At 43.9% G+C, this 14,728-nt stretch overlaps 1 protein-coding gene across 1 annotated transcript in view; it reads right to left on the bottom strand.

Moving 5' to 3' along the window:
• Window positions 1-12,966, bottom strand: part of PITX2 (paired like homeodomain 2) — a 60,088-nt gene extending 47,122 nt beyond the window's left edge. The window contains exons 1-3 of the mRNA XM_070756668.1: window positions 11,128-12,966; window positions 4,087-4,142; window positions 1,449-1,586 (exon numbers count right to left, since the gene is read on the bottom strand). Coding sequence (XP_070612769.1) covers window positions 1,449-1,586; window positions 4,087-4,132 — 184 coding nt within the window. The 5' untranslated portion in view covers window positions 4,133-4,142; window positions 11,128-12,966. The remainder of the gene's footprint in view (window positions 1-1,448; window positions 1,587-4,086; window positions 4,143-11,127) is intronic.
• Window positions 12,967-14,728: the final 1,762 nt, after the last annotated feature.

Raw genomic sequence — 14,728 nt, 5'->3', positions numbered from 1 at the left:
GAGTTGGGCAACATATAAGTCCAAATGTTTAGGATTTTTTAAAAACGTACTGCTGTATTGTATTGCTTATTATTGTTTCTTGTGTATGCTGTGAGCCGCCCCAAGTCCTCGGAGAGGGGTGGCATACAAATCCAATTAAATGAATGAATGAATGAATGAATAAAATAAAATGAAAAAGGGCTCCCTTCCCCCACACCTTTTCTTATTTTCCCATTTAAGGAAGCAATTCAGGGCTGCTAAACTTGCTTTATTATATTGGAACATCGTCTCAGGACTGTATGACTGTAACCAGTGTTCCCTCTAATTTTTTTGGGGGGTGGGCGGAAAAGTATAGTGTCTGAGCGGCAGTCCCTTCGGGACTGGGCAGCACAGAAAAAATAAATAAACAAACAAACAAACAAACAAATAAAAAACCCACCCTGTTTTGCCTCAGAGAATTTCAAAATAAAATACTGTACTGTGTGTCTATAACAGTGAGCTCATAATAGGGCAACTCTATCAATATCAAAATGCCACTTAAATAGTTGAGCTAGTTTCAAACTAGATTTTGATTTTCTTTCTCTCTTCCTTACTCCCATTCTTTTTCTTTCTCTTTTCCTTCCTCTCTTTTTTCTATCTGTTTCTCTCTCTTCCTCTCTTCCTCTCTCTCTCCTTCCCTCTCACTCTTTCCCTCTCGGCTTCTGGGCAGGTTTGGAAAACTCTGAGTTGATGATGATTTTTAAGTGAGCGATTGCTCACTGCTCAGCTTAGAGGGAACTATGACTGTAACTTGTTGCTTGTATCCTAAGATTTTTATTAATATTGATTGCTTCTTCGTTGCTTATTTGCCCCCTCTGACAATCATTAAGTGTTGCACCACATGATTCTTGACAAATGTATTTTTTTCTTTTATGTACGCTGAGAGCATCTGCACCAAGACAAATTCCTTGCGTGTCCAATCACACTTGGCCAATAAAATTCTATTCTATTCTAGTGTTCCATCTACTTAGGCGACAAAACGCTTCGAATCAACCGAGGTCCATTTTTTTCTCTTGGTAAAAGAAAATCGCCAAGCCTGCCACAGCCAGTAGCATTTCTGGCAGACATGTGTGCTCAATACCAACATTTCCCCTTGAAATCAAAAGAAAACCAAACCCGATCGGATTCCCTTTTTATTTTTTGCCAAAGCGTGTTTTCGCCGAGCCGCTCTCCAACAGCAGAGGGCGCCCTTGCACCACCTTCGCCGCAGACCAGCCAACAGCTGCTCAGAAAGTTTTTGGGAAAGAGGGAAGACCCCCCCCCCCCTTCTTATTGTGGCTCTCCCACCGGGTTCCCCCCCTCTCCCCCGGCGGCGCCCACCCCTGGGATTCCCCCCTCCCCGCCTTCCTTACAGAGCCCTGGGGGGATTTCTCTCTCTCTCCCCCCCTTCTCCCGTTTGGGCAGGCAGAGCTGGCCGGCCTCGAACTCACCGTTGGCGCTGGGGTGGGCCCTGCCGAAGTGTTTGCTGCTGGCAGCCTCCTTCCTGCCTTCCGGAGCCTCGCCGAAGTCCCCCTTTTTAATATCCGAGTCTTTGGAGAAGAGACATTCCACGGTCGAAGGTTGCACCCCTGAGGAGGAGGAGGAGAGGTTGCAGATGGACAGAATAGAAAAAGGGATCTCGGAGATCATCTAGTCCACCCCCGGCCCAAGCAGGAGAGCCTACGTCTTGCCTCTGCCTGGGATCGAACTCCCAACCTCCCGATTGTGAGGCGAGGGAAAGGGTGTACGTGCGTGCGTATGTGTGGGGGTATGAAGTCCTCCCTGGATAGACTAGGTTGGCTGGGGATGATGGGGCTTAGGGAGAGAGGAGGCTGAGGGATACCCCGACGCCACTGGGAGAGGCGAAGGTGGAGGCGCTAGTCCTCTTGGAGGAGCCTATAGCCTTACAAGTTCTCCCTGGACCTCCGTGGTCCCTCTTTCTCCACTCCCCACTCCTCTTCCCAAAGAAGTTGGTCGTCCTTCTCTGTCGGGCTTCGAACCCTTGGACTGCAAGAGTGCCTTGCCCTGGGCTAGAAGGTCGCGGAGCAAGGATCCCCAAACTTGGCAAGTTTAAGACTTGTGGACTTCAACTCCCAGAATTCCCCAGCCAGCAAAGCTGGGAGTTGAAGTCCACAAGTCTTAAACTTGCCAAGTTTGGGGACCCCCAGAGGAACGCCTCAATTCCCGCCCGATCAATTGGGGGAAAGGGGATTTTCGGTGAGTCCCCTGAGCCCCAAAAGTTAGCAATAGCACTCATAGCACTTAGAGTTATATACCACTTCAGAGTGATTTTTACAGCCCCCTCTAAGCGGTTTACAGAGGCAGCATATCTCTCCACAACAATCTGGATGCTCCTTTTATCCACCTCGGAAGGATGGAAGGCTGAGTCAACCTTGAGCCTGGTGGGATTTGAACTGCCGAAGTGCAGCTAGCAGTCAGCTGAAGTGGCCTGCAGTAGTGCGCGCTAACCACTGCACTACCTCGGTTCCTCGGCGTACACGATCAGGGTTACCCCGATTGTGCATCCCATGAAGGTGTCAGATAGATAGATAGATAGATAGATAGATAGATAGCTAGCTAGATAGATTAGATAGGTAGGTAGGTAGATATAGAAAGATAGATATAGATAGATAGATAGATTAGATAGGTAGGTAGGTAGATAGGTAGATATAGAAAGATAGATAGATAGATAGATAGATAGATAGATAGGTAGATAGATAGGTAGGAAGATAGATACATATATCTATCATATAGATATATACATACATATACACTGCTCAAAAAAATAAAGAGAACACTTAAACAACACAATATAACTCCAAGTAAACCAAACTTCTGTGAAATCAAACTGTCCACTTAGGAAGCAACACTGATTGACAATCGATTTCACATTTATTTATTTATTTATTTATTTATTTATTTATTTATTTATTTATTTATTTATTTATTTATTATTTAGATTTGTATGCCGCCCCTCTCCGCAGACTCGGGGCGGCTCACAACAAAGTGAACAAACAATGTACAACAAATCTAAATTACTGTTTAAAAATATTTAAAAGACCCCATTTTCTAAACACACATACATACACATGCTGTTGTGCACATTCAACTTTGGGCAGAACAAAGTATTCAATGAGAATATTTCATTCATTCAGATCTAGGATGTATTATTTGAGTGTTCCCTTTATTTCTCTCTCTATCTCTATCAAAAAATAAAATAAAAGGAACACTCAAATAATACATCCTAGATCTGAATGAATGAAATATTCTCATTGAACATTTCATTTGCACAACTCTTCCATTTGCACAGCAGCATGTGAAATTGATTGTCAGTGTCCCTTCCCAAGTGGACAGTTTGATTTCACAGAAGTTTGATTTACTTGGAGTTATATTGTGTTGTGTGAGTGTTCCCTTTATTTTTTTGAGCTATCTCTCTCTCTCTCTCTGTATCAAAAAATAAATAAAGGGAACACTCAAAGAACACATCTTAGATCTGAATGAATGCAATATTCTCATTGAACATTTCATTTGCACAACTCTTCCATTTGCACAACAGCATGTGAAACTGGTTGTTGGTGTCGCTTCCCAAGTGGACAGTTTGATTTCACAGAAGTTTGATTTACTTGGAGTTATATTGTGTGGTGTTAAGTGTTCCCTTAATTTTTTTGAGCTATCTCTGTATATCAAAAAATAAATAAAGGGAACACTCAAAGAACACATCTTAGATCTGAATGAATGCAATATTCTCATTGAACATTTCATTTGCACAACTATTCCATTTGCACAACAGCATGTGAAACTGGTTGTCGGTGTCACTTCCCAAGTGGACAGTTTGATTTCACAGAAGTTTGATTTACTTGGAGTTATATTGTGTTGTTTAAGTGTTCCCTTTATTTTTTGAGCAGTGTATACACACACACACACAACTAGGTATGCATGTATATTCCCACCACCCCTCCGAATTTTAAGGTCTCTTTTTGGGGATAAGCGGCGTTGCAAGTGCGACCTTAAAACTCTGCAGGTCGTTCCGGCTTTAAAAAAAAAAGAACAAGTAATTCGGGGAGAAAAACATGTTTTTTTTTTCCTTACCTAACTGGACGCAAGCCGATACGAGTTTACGGCAGTTGGATTCCATAACCCGTTACCTGCAAAACATCAGACGGATTGGCATTGAGAGGAGGCGAAATCAAACGGCGGCTTCGCGAACTTCAGAGGAGAAAAACCAAACGCGAGCGGCGGCGCTTGAAAGGAAAAGAAACGCGAGCCGGCGCGTCGCAAAAAAACCCAAGCCACCTTTCATTAATAGGGTGGGGAAGGAAAAAAATAGAACCCCTCTAAACCCCCCGATATTTATAAATAAATGAATATTTATTAATTTTGTTCGGCGCCCCCAAAAGTGACTCTGCGTAATATCCTTAAAGTAAAACCGTAAGTTGTTAACGAATGCAATACACAAATTCGCAATAAAATGGCAATAAAGTTCGATCGGTTCCAACTTCCCATTATTTTTTTCCAGCCAAATGCTTTGATTTAAGCTCCCGGTAAAAATGCCAGCTGGCGTGGTGAGATGTGGAAATTGGGGGGATAAGGCATTTAAGGTATCCCGGTTGGGAAAGCTAGTCTAAAAAAAAAACCCACCAGAAGCAGACTGAGGTTGCTAAATTCGGTTTCAAGAATGCTGAGCTGGGCACAATCGGAGGTTAGTTGGGGGAGAGATCAGAAGCAACGTGAGGAAATATTATTTGACTGAAAGAGTAGTAGATGCTTGGAACAAACTTCCAGCGGGCATGGTTGGTAAATCCACAGTAGCTGAATTTAAACATGCCTGGGATAAACATAGATCCATCCTAAGATAAAATACAGGAAATAGTATAAGGGCAGACTAGATGGACCGTGAGGTCTTTTTCTGCTGTCAATCTTCTATGTTTCTGTGAGCTCCAGAAGTGTCCACTGGGTGTTGTCAAAAAGTCAAGGTGGTGATCACAAAATCACATAATACAAAATTTACTTATTCTTTGTATGTATCAACTTTTTTGACCACTCTCTCAACCCTGATTTGAGGTCAGCCCTGTTAAGTATATTCCTCCTCCTCGTCTCCATGTTGTGTGTGTGTGTGTGTGCTTGTTTGTGTACATGTGCAGATCTTTAATCTGTGCAGCTCCATGCAGGGAGTGAAGCAAATGTGCTTCACATATACTAAATTCTGATGCTCCAAACCAAAGAAATAAAACTTTAAATTAAGGCCATCGGCTTGACCAGTGATGTAAGCTTTGGACCATAGAAGAAACGTAAGGCCATCTAGCTTTCTCATTCATTGAATTAGAATATTGACACTGCATTAACTTCATTTTGAAATAAATTCACACGCACACACCTAGTCCACTGATGCAAAGCTAATGTGAATTCATGTGCAACGTTTCACGCCTGGGATCTGACAAATGCCCCGTGCCTGCACCCCCCCCCCCCCCAATATTTCTTTCCTGACAGAACCCTTTCAATGCACATAGATCTGCAGGGGTGATTAAAGGTGAATTTTCTCAGAATATTTTTTAATAGGGATGCTGCATGCAGCATGGCAAGAAAGAAAGAAAGAAAGAAAGAAAGAAAGGAAGGAAGGAAGGAAGGAAGGAAGGAAGGAAGGAAAAGAAAGAATCTGATTCTGAACAGAGGAAAAGAGACCTCTTGAATCAATGAAATAAAAATGCATTAGTGTGAAAGCTCTATTCACTCATGTCTGTGTCATAAACAGCTTGCTTCAATTTAATTACCCAAAACAAATCCCCCCCCCCCCTTACATTACATTTCAGGCTTTTACTGTTTTCCCTAGAAATTGGTTAGTCTAAAATTGCTGGATTTTATTGATTGATTCACGTCAACAAGTCTTAGATAAGGTTTCACTGAGAAAATCAACCCTTTGGACTTGAAGTGGGCCCTGCAGTCTCCTTCACAAAATTATGGTCTTAGGGGTCTTCAAACCTGGCAACTTTTAAGACTTGCGGACTTCAACTCCCAGAATTCTCCAGCCGGCTATGGTCTTTAAGGCTGGGCGTTTTCCTAAAAGCAAAGCTCGTGTGATTCAGTGCAACAGACTCTCAAAATAAAACCAAAGCTGGGCTGTTCGTGAGTGAACAAGGGCTCACCCAGCCTGATCCTATGAAATGTTAGTCTTGTCTAAATCCACTGGAATAAATCAATAGCTGACACCTCTGAGCCAGGAGAGCAGATCAAGATATTCAAGCTTAAGGATGCTGCAATTTACATAACGGAGCAGGAAGGTTGGATGGGTGTCAACTCCAACCACGTGGGCAAAGGGTATTTTTTCCAAGAGACAAGGGCAGGTGTGTCTCACTGCAGCTTCCATTTCCCAAGATTTGCAGCCAGCCCATCCCTAAACGCCACAAAAACAGCGATGGAGGGAGACAGCCTTTGTATCTCCCCAGCTCTGACTTGGAAAGGATGTTGCTATAAATCACTGGTGTGAATTGAAATGGAGGAAGGTATACGGCTGAATCTGCACTCTGTGTGTGTATGTCTGGCTTATTGATGGAAAACAGAAGCCCAAATTAAATGGTCTGAGCCAGTCTCTCTCCAGTGCATAGTCCAGGGAAGGCTCTTCTGAGATGGAGAGGAAAGGGTGGTGGTTGTAAGAAAGGCAATGGACCACTTCCCCTTCTCTGCCTTCCTCCTTTGGCTAGGAGGGGCTGCCTTTCTGACACTTTAGATGCTGCATTCATTTCAAAAGGAGTTTAAAGGACTTTTTAAACTTAACAGAGCAGAGCTCACAGAACAAGCACCATAACACTAAAAAAGAGGTTTGAGGTTTGTTTGAAAATCAATTATATATATGTGTGTGTGTGTGTGTGAAATGTTTTTGCTGAATTTGAAAATTAAGGGAGACTAGGATAGATCTATTTCGGCCTTATTTTGGCCTCATCAGCTAGCATATATATATATCCTTCCTTTTTGCCACGCAGCATCCCTATTAACATTTGACATATATAAAGAAAGAAAGAAAGGAAGGGAAAGAAAGAATCTGATTCTGAACAGAGGAAAAACATTTGACACATACAGAATATAGTTGTCGGCTATAAATAAATTAACTGCCTTGAAATGGTCCTGGGTTGGGCCTAGAGGCAAAAAGGAGCTGTGACGTTCCTTCAATATACCAGGGTGATCCGACATAAAAACACACACACACACACACACACATATATATACACATACACACATACATACATATACTGTATATGTGTTTAGCGCTATCCTAGTCTCCCTTATTCTTAAATATTCAGCAAAAATATGTGATATATGTTTTTTTTGCTGAATTTGAAAATTAAGGGAGACTAGGATAGATCTATTTTGGCCTTATTTTGGCCTCATCAGCTAGCCATACCTTCACTGGGACTTGAACCTGCAACCTTTGCGTTGTAAGGCAGAGAGTTAACCTCTAGGCTACAGTATCCAATCCCTTCAGGGAAGGGTTACATATTTTTGTGTCGAATCACCCTGGTGTATTGAAGGAACATCACAGCTCCTTTTTTGCCTCTCGGCCCATCCCAAGGCCATTTCCATATATATATATGTTTTCGTAGATTTTCACGGGTATATGTATGTGGATTGTTCTGAGTTGTTCTCAGAACTATCTATCTATCTATCTATCTATCTATCTATCTATCTATCTATCTATCTATCTATCTATGGGGTTTTTAATCGTTTTTTATTATTGGATTATTATTGTACGCTGTTTTATGATTGCTGTTAGCCGCCTCGAGTCTTCGGAGAGGGGCGGCATATAAATCCAATAAATAAATAAATAAATCTATATATATATCTATATATTTGTTTTCAGAACAATCTACATATCTATATATCTATATCTATATATCTACATCTATGTATATCTATATATCTATATATCTATCTATATCTGTAGATTGTTCTGAGTTCGGGTTTTGCCCCGTGTAATATTTTGAGTGTCTATATCTATATCTATCTATCTATCTATATAAAGAGGTGTTAAGAAGGGAGAGAGAAAAGCATCAAGATCAGTGCCCAATTGAGATGTCTGGTTGGGAGATATTGCAAAAATCATTACCAGGAGCTCTCAACTAACTCGATATGAAGTAACACAGATGGGAGGTTATTAGCCCAGGCTTCCAATGTTTACTTATGGTAATGCCGATGGAAAATTTGCATGTCATCTTCTGTGGGGTAATTTAACATCACCCCCCCTTCCCCCAATATCCCTTTCCACCATTTCGGGGTGTGTTAAACAGGGCGCTCGCTCTTCCCCAACTCATCCTTCTGAGCCTTCTCGGGGATCCTTGGGGTGGGACAGGACAGCTCTGCCTTAACTGGCTAATCAGAAACAGCCAGGAAGATGAACAATAATCCTCTTGACTTAAGGATGAGGGTGGCGAGGGTGACACCCCTCCGTCCTATTTAAGCTGACTTACAAAAACAGACCGAGATGTGTTTTGTTGCTCCGGGGAGAAAAATTCCTAGAAGCTAGTGAAGATTGCTGACTTCTTCCCACCCAGGCAGGCCCAGAAGATCTTCAGCTCAGAGCCATCTGATTTCTTTCCAAGCCGTTCAGCTATTCCGAAGCCTCTTGGAGAAGAACTGGGCGCCAGCCATGGATGCAATTGAGACATTGCTTCAGTTTAAAGTGTGTGGCATGGGCGACATATGGAAAAGGTTCTTTATTTTTCAGCAGTCAAAACTGACATGTGGGATGCCCCCCCCCCCAACGGTTTACCTTCTGAACTACAACATAAGACAAAGATGAGATGTTTCTCCTCCACAATGAAGGTCTAATTTGAGATCTGTACTGAAACTATTAAAGTCTATGGAGAGGGGCGGCATACAAATCTAATAAATAAAGAAAGAAAGGCAATTGAGACTCCCTTTTAATGTTTCTTGGAGGGTCCTTAAAGTGGGTTTTGCCAAGCAGGTTTCCCAGGATAAATTCAAACTCTCGGGGCTCATTGCTTGTCTTGCCGGCTAATTGAACACACACTGAGAGAGATAACTTTTGCTTTAAGTCCTTCACTTCCAAAAACTGAAAACATCACTCTAAAAAAATGCATTATCAGGACTTCTATTTATCCATTGTTTTAAAATCTAGCTTTTACTTATTTTGGAATATAAATATTTATTTGATTGCAAGGATCGTGATAGTTAAGAAATAAAGAAATTTCCAGCTGAAGTCTACTCAGATTTATACGAAAGGCAGTACCAAGTTAAAACTACTTGGACAAATAAGGTTAAGATTACAGTGAGAAAGAAGAAAGAAACTGTGATTTTTGCCAAGAAAAAAATATTGATTTTTAAACAGCCAACCTGCAAATTTATCTATTGAGGGAGGGGGCAAGAGAAGACTCTTGGAAATGACCTTTAAGATTTATTAATATTAGCTCCAGATGCTGGACTGCTTATACAGTACATGCAAATAATCACATAAATAGAATAAATGGGATCCTCTACCAAATAATTTGGAGTCCACCAATCAACATTACAATTAAAATCATATTTTTTTCGGGACCCAGCCTTCATCATATACTTGCTTCTCATATTCATTTTATTGTTTTAAATTCACAAATTTAAATTGCTTTTATGAGCAACACATGTATACTCTAACCAAATATAGCTTAAAAAAATTAAGGTGCATCTTTTACAGAAATGCAAAAAACAAAGTACATGGCATTGCAGATTAGAATTCCGGTATTTGATATTTCTCTCCCTTCCGTCATCAATAGCAAGTGACTCACAATTGCATTTCCATGGCATTTTAAATAGACCTATATAACCTGATTCTTAGCCATACAAAAGTGCAATAGGCCAAGAAGGTGGATGGGCATCAAAAGACATAGCCAGAAATTGTAGGAGGCAGCATTTATTTTCATTAGAATATTTGAAAAATTAAGAGAGGAATGTTGCAAGTTTCTTTTTAAAGGTGGATTCGCCCTGTGGAATGTAAAAGAACTTTTGTAAAGCCAACTAAATTAATTAGAGGGACCCCTTCCCCCCCACTTTTATTTCCTTCCTGTTTTCTTGTTTAATTTAGGTCTTCTTTACTGTTCCTTAAAAATAAAAGAAACACAAATTACTCTTTATACTGCCTTTGGAAGAGGAACAGGATTTAATAATAGGGATATGATGGAGTCAGAAGGCAAGACAAGACAAGACAAAACGCCCCCAAATCCTGCCACAAACTTCAGAAAATGTTGCTTTTTAAAATGAGACTACACCAAGCAAATAGAATGTTAAGGATGGCCATCCAGGTCTCAAGACTCCTGATGAACGGCATGGTTTGCCATAGTAAACCATCCTAGGAGTTAATTGTAATTATGTGTTTATGAAAGTTACACTTCAGTTATAGAGCAAGACTATAAGATCTCATTGTGACAACTCCTTGGCAACTTGGCCTCGATTCCCCCCCCCCCAAAGACTGGATGAAAAACCTTAAAGGACACGGAAGGCCCATTATATTTTTGCAAAGAACTGCATTTGAAAAAGCTCGGTAAAAGGACCTCATCTCTCTCTTTCTCCTTCCTTCCTTTTTCTTCTTTTCTATTTCCTCCCTCCCTTCGTTCCTTTTTTCCTTGCTTCCTTGCTTTTTCTCTTTCTTTCTTTTTTCCTTCCTTCCTTTTTCTATTTTTTCCTTCCTTCCTTTTTATTTTCCCCTTCCTTCCTTTTTCTTTCTTTCTTTTTTCCTTCCTTCCTTTCTTTTTCTTTTTCCCTTCCTTCCTTTCTTTTTTCCTTCCTTCCCTCCTTTTTATTCTTTCTTTTTTCCCTTCCTTTCTTTATCTTTCTTTCTTTTTTCCTTCCTTCCTTCCCAAATCCCAGAGAGGTTGCAAGGCCAGGATGCAGAGACATGTTTATCAGCCACAAGGGGAAAAAAAAGAGTAGCAAAAGAAAAAAAAAACCCGGGAACCCAGAATGAAAAGGCGCTGGTCTAAGTCGGGCAAGGGGAGAACCCGGAATGCCCCCGACCCAATCAAGTCTCAGAGCCAGCCGAGCGCCTGGCCGGGACCAGCCGCCCGAACTGGACTCAATCCGCAGCCTCGCCCCGAACTCCTCCCGCCGGCCCAGGGGCACTGCGCGGCCCACCTCCGGCCTCGGGCTTACCGGCTCCAGTTGGCTCTGGTGGCTCCTGCCTTGGCCGGCGGGGATGGGTCCTCGATCCCGAAGCGCCGAGCGAAAAAAAATATCCCCGGTGTGGGAAAGGGTCGCCCCGCCGCCAGCGCCCGGAGCAGCAACTCCCGAGGCCCGCCCGAGTCAAAAGGGAAGGGCGGCCGCCCAGCAGGAGAAGAAGCGGGGGCGTCGAGCAGCCCGTGGAAGGAAGGAAAGAAGGGAAAGGGAAGGCCGGGCTGGGTTGGTGGCGGCGGCGGCAGCAGCGGGCAGCTTCCCCGGCGGGCGACCCGGCTCCCCCCTGCCTGGCTCGGGCTCTCCTGCGGCTCCCGTTCCGCTCAACTCCGCTCGGCTCGGCTCGCTCCGCTTGGCTGGGGGACTCGCGTGACGTCAGCAGAGATTCCACCAAACTGGAGTCGGCGGCCAAGCCGAGCGGAGGGAGGGAGGGGGGAAGATAGGGGTGAATAACGGGGCGGGGGGGGGAGTAGAAGGCAAGGGAGGCCCAGCTGCTGCTGATACTGCTGCTGGGAAAGTGGGTTGTGGGGATGGGGGCAGAAAAAATGGGACTCGGACGGAAGGGCTCTGAAGGGAGCGAAAGGTTAGAGCCGCCTCTCTATCAAGCGGCGGGGCGCAGGGGAAAGTAATGGACTACAAGGCCTATCGGCCAGGGACCGACGGGAAGTGTAGTCCAAGAGGTGTGGAGGAAGCCAGTTTAAGAAAAGCCCAGCGCTGGGCAGAAACCAGCGGGTGACAAGAGAAGGAAAAAGCAACAACTGCCGGGATAGACAGAAGGGCCAGGAAGGGAGCCTGTTACTGAACTGATGAGAGGCTCCTTATTATTGAAAGTTTCACTAAAGGACGGTTAAAGTTTCTGAGGGGGAGAACGAGCGTTACGGGCAGAAAAAAAGTGTGTGTGTGAGAAGAGAGGGGAAAAAAGGGTGCCTATGAGAGACTGTGTTTATGTGTGAGCGACTGTATGTGTGTTTGTGTGAAAGAGACGGGGAGTGTGTGTGAGAGTATGTATGAGAAAGTGAGTGTATTTTTGTGCGAGGGAGAGTATGTGTGAGTGATAGTATGGATGCGTGTGTGTGAGAGAGTAGGTATGAGTACGAGTGTGTGTGTGTGTTTGAGAGAGGGAGACTATGTGTGAGTGAGATAGTATGGATGCGTGTTTGTGTGAGAGAAAGACGAGAGTAAAAAAAAAAAAAAATGCGACGGAGCGAAGGCGAGAGAAATGGAAAGAAGAAGCGTAGCAAAACAGGCGCCGAGAAAAGGAAAAGTCGGAGGCCGAGAAGTGTCCTCCGTCCCGGAGGAGCAAGCGAAGGAGCGAGGCCGGGAGAAGGCCAAAAGCCTAGTGGTCGTCCCTTCCCTAAACTAAGCTGGCTTTTCTTTTCTGAAGTCGCAGCTAGGCAGAAGTGCTGAAGCCGGCGCTGAATGAAACAAAAGAGGGTGAGCATAGAGGATTACCTCCTCTAAGGAGGCTCGAGCCCCGAAGGGGGCCTGCAGAAAGAGGCGCAAAGGCAAGAGTGGGTTGAACTCTGGAGCCGGTGCAAAAGGCCCTGCAGACGTCCGGCCCACATAGCTTCCCAACGTTCAAGCCAGCTTGAACCCAGCAGGGAGGGAAAGAAAACCGGGGCCTTTTCGCCTTTTTTTTTTAATGCGCTGCAGCTGGGGAAAAAGCGACTGGGTGGCTGCGAGAGTCGCGGGGGGCGCGAAAGGGCCTTCCCGCCGCCAGGTTCGCGACCTACAAGGCCCAGAAGCGCCTCGCGGGGTAGAATTTCCTCGGCTGTCTCTGCCCCCAGCAGGTTCACCCGGGGTCAGCCGATCATTCATTTATGAATATGACGGGGCGCGAGGCGGAGGAAGAAATACGGTTTCCGAAACGGCGGGGGCTACCGTGCAGTTGGCGCGGTTTCCGGAGAGGCGGTCGGTGCGTGGGGGGCGCTATCCCGGGCGGGCGCGTTTCCTTGGGAGCAAAGCTCTCCGGCTAAGGGAAAAAACGTTGAAAAAAACCCGGCCTGCTCGGTTACTTCGACCCTATCGAGGAGAAACAGCGCGAGAGAATTTTCCGCGCACATATGAAAGGAAATCGAAAATATTGTTGAACTACAGTATTACCCCCCCCCCCAAAAAAAATACTAGCAAGATCTATCGCAAGAATTGCAAAGGCTAATGCCGCCCACCGCTTTCACTGCAAAAAGTTGTGTTTACAGACGCTGCGCCTAAAAACAGCTCAAATGGTTTGCCGCCTTTTTGTATTTCTTCCACGCTCACGTCGCGCCCTTTCAAAATAAAACCCATTTTTTAAAACCTCAATGCAGTAATAGTTTTCAAACCGCCATTAAATTTGATTCTGCTGCGTGTTGCTTTTGTATAAAAGGGCGATTTTACGATAATTGAAAGAGCTCTCCCTAAAAATAATATGTTGCTTTAGTTTGCACCCTTATTTCAACTCTCTTAACCGTAGTTGGAAGCTGGGAAATGGGTGGTTTGTGACGCAAAGAAATGGGCGCCATTTTGAAGTGTCTGGTTCTTACCCTACAGACTTGAACAAATAGCTTTGTTGTGAGTTGCGAAGTCGTGTCCGGCCCATCACGACCCCATGTATAAAAATGCAGAAAGGGGACTGGAGGCTAAATGGGTTTTAATTTACCTGCATTTAATTTTTAAAGCATTTTCGTTTCTTTTATTGGAAGAAAGTCCTTTCCTGGGGACATGGCTGTAAACCTAGGCCCATTTGCATAGAGTAAAAAATTAATAGAATTATTTTATTGGTCAAGTGTGATTGGACACACCAAGGACTTTGTCTTGGTGCATATGCTTTCAGTGTACATAAAATAAATTATAGATTTGTCAAGAATCATGTGGTACGACATTTAATGATTGTCAGGGGTCAAATAAGCAATGAAGAAAATAATGAATAAACATGAGGATTAATTTATAAAACACAGAAATTGCTTAATTGGGCAAAATTCTTATTCCATCGATACTTTAAAAAAAATGTCCCTTAGTGCTTAAGCATCAAATTACCACTTGCAGACCATTTGAAATGATTCATATCATTTGTCCTACTGATTTTATTCTTAAAGGGAAATACAGTATTCCGCAAAATCCTATAAGCGTCAAACCCTCCCCCCTCAGGCCACAAAACAGACACCTTGCGTTAGTGAGTCGAATCGGATAGTTTCGCTGCGGTTCACCCACCGCACGTGTGGTAACGCGGAGCGGACCAACCGGCGCTGGCGTCCTTGGGAAAGAGCCCAGGCAAGGCCCCGAGTTATTGTATCGCAATAAGGAATGCGAAAGGGGGGAAAAAAGAAATAAATCCATGGGGGTTAATCCTAAAATCTCTCTTTCGGTCGCTTCGTGAAGTGGAAGGGTGGGTGGGTGGGTCGTGAAAAGGCGGGAGCGCTGAGGGGGAGGCAGAGAAGCCTTTTGTTTGGCTTCCAGCGACTTCCAGGCGGGCCCTTCGCCTCCCGGAATACCCCGGTGCTTTTCCATATACACCTAATTAATGTACGGACAGTAGTGGGTGAAATAACTAAGGTAAACAGAGAGCCTCCATGTTGGGACTGCCTTGGCTTTGAATCCGTCTGAG

This window comes from Erythrolamprus reginae, chromosome 7, assembly GCF_031021105.1.
Source record: "Erythrolamprus reginae isolate rEryReg1 chromosome 7, rEryReg1.hap1, whole genome shotgun sequence".
NCBI lineage: Eukaryota > Metazoa > Chordata > Lepidosauria > Squamata > Dipsadidae > Erythrolamprus > Erythrolamprus reginae.
The sequence above is the reverse complement of the archived record's forward strand: the minus strand, read 5'-3'. Positions and strand labels throughout refer to the sequence as shown.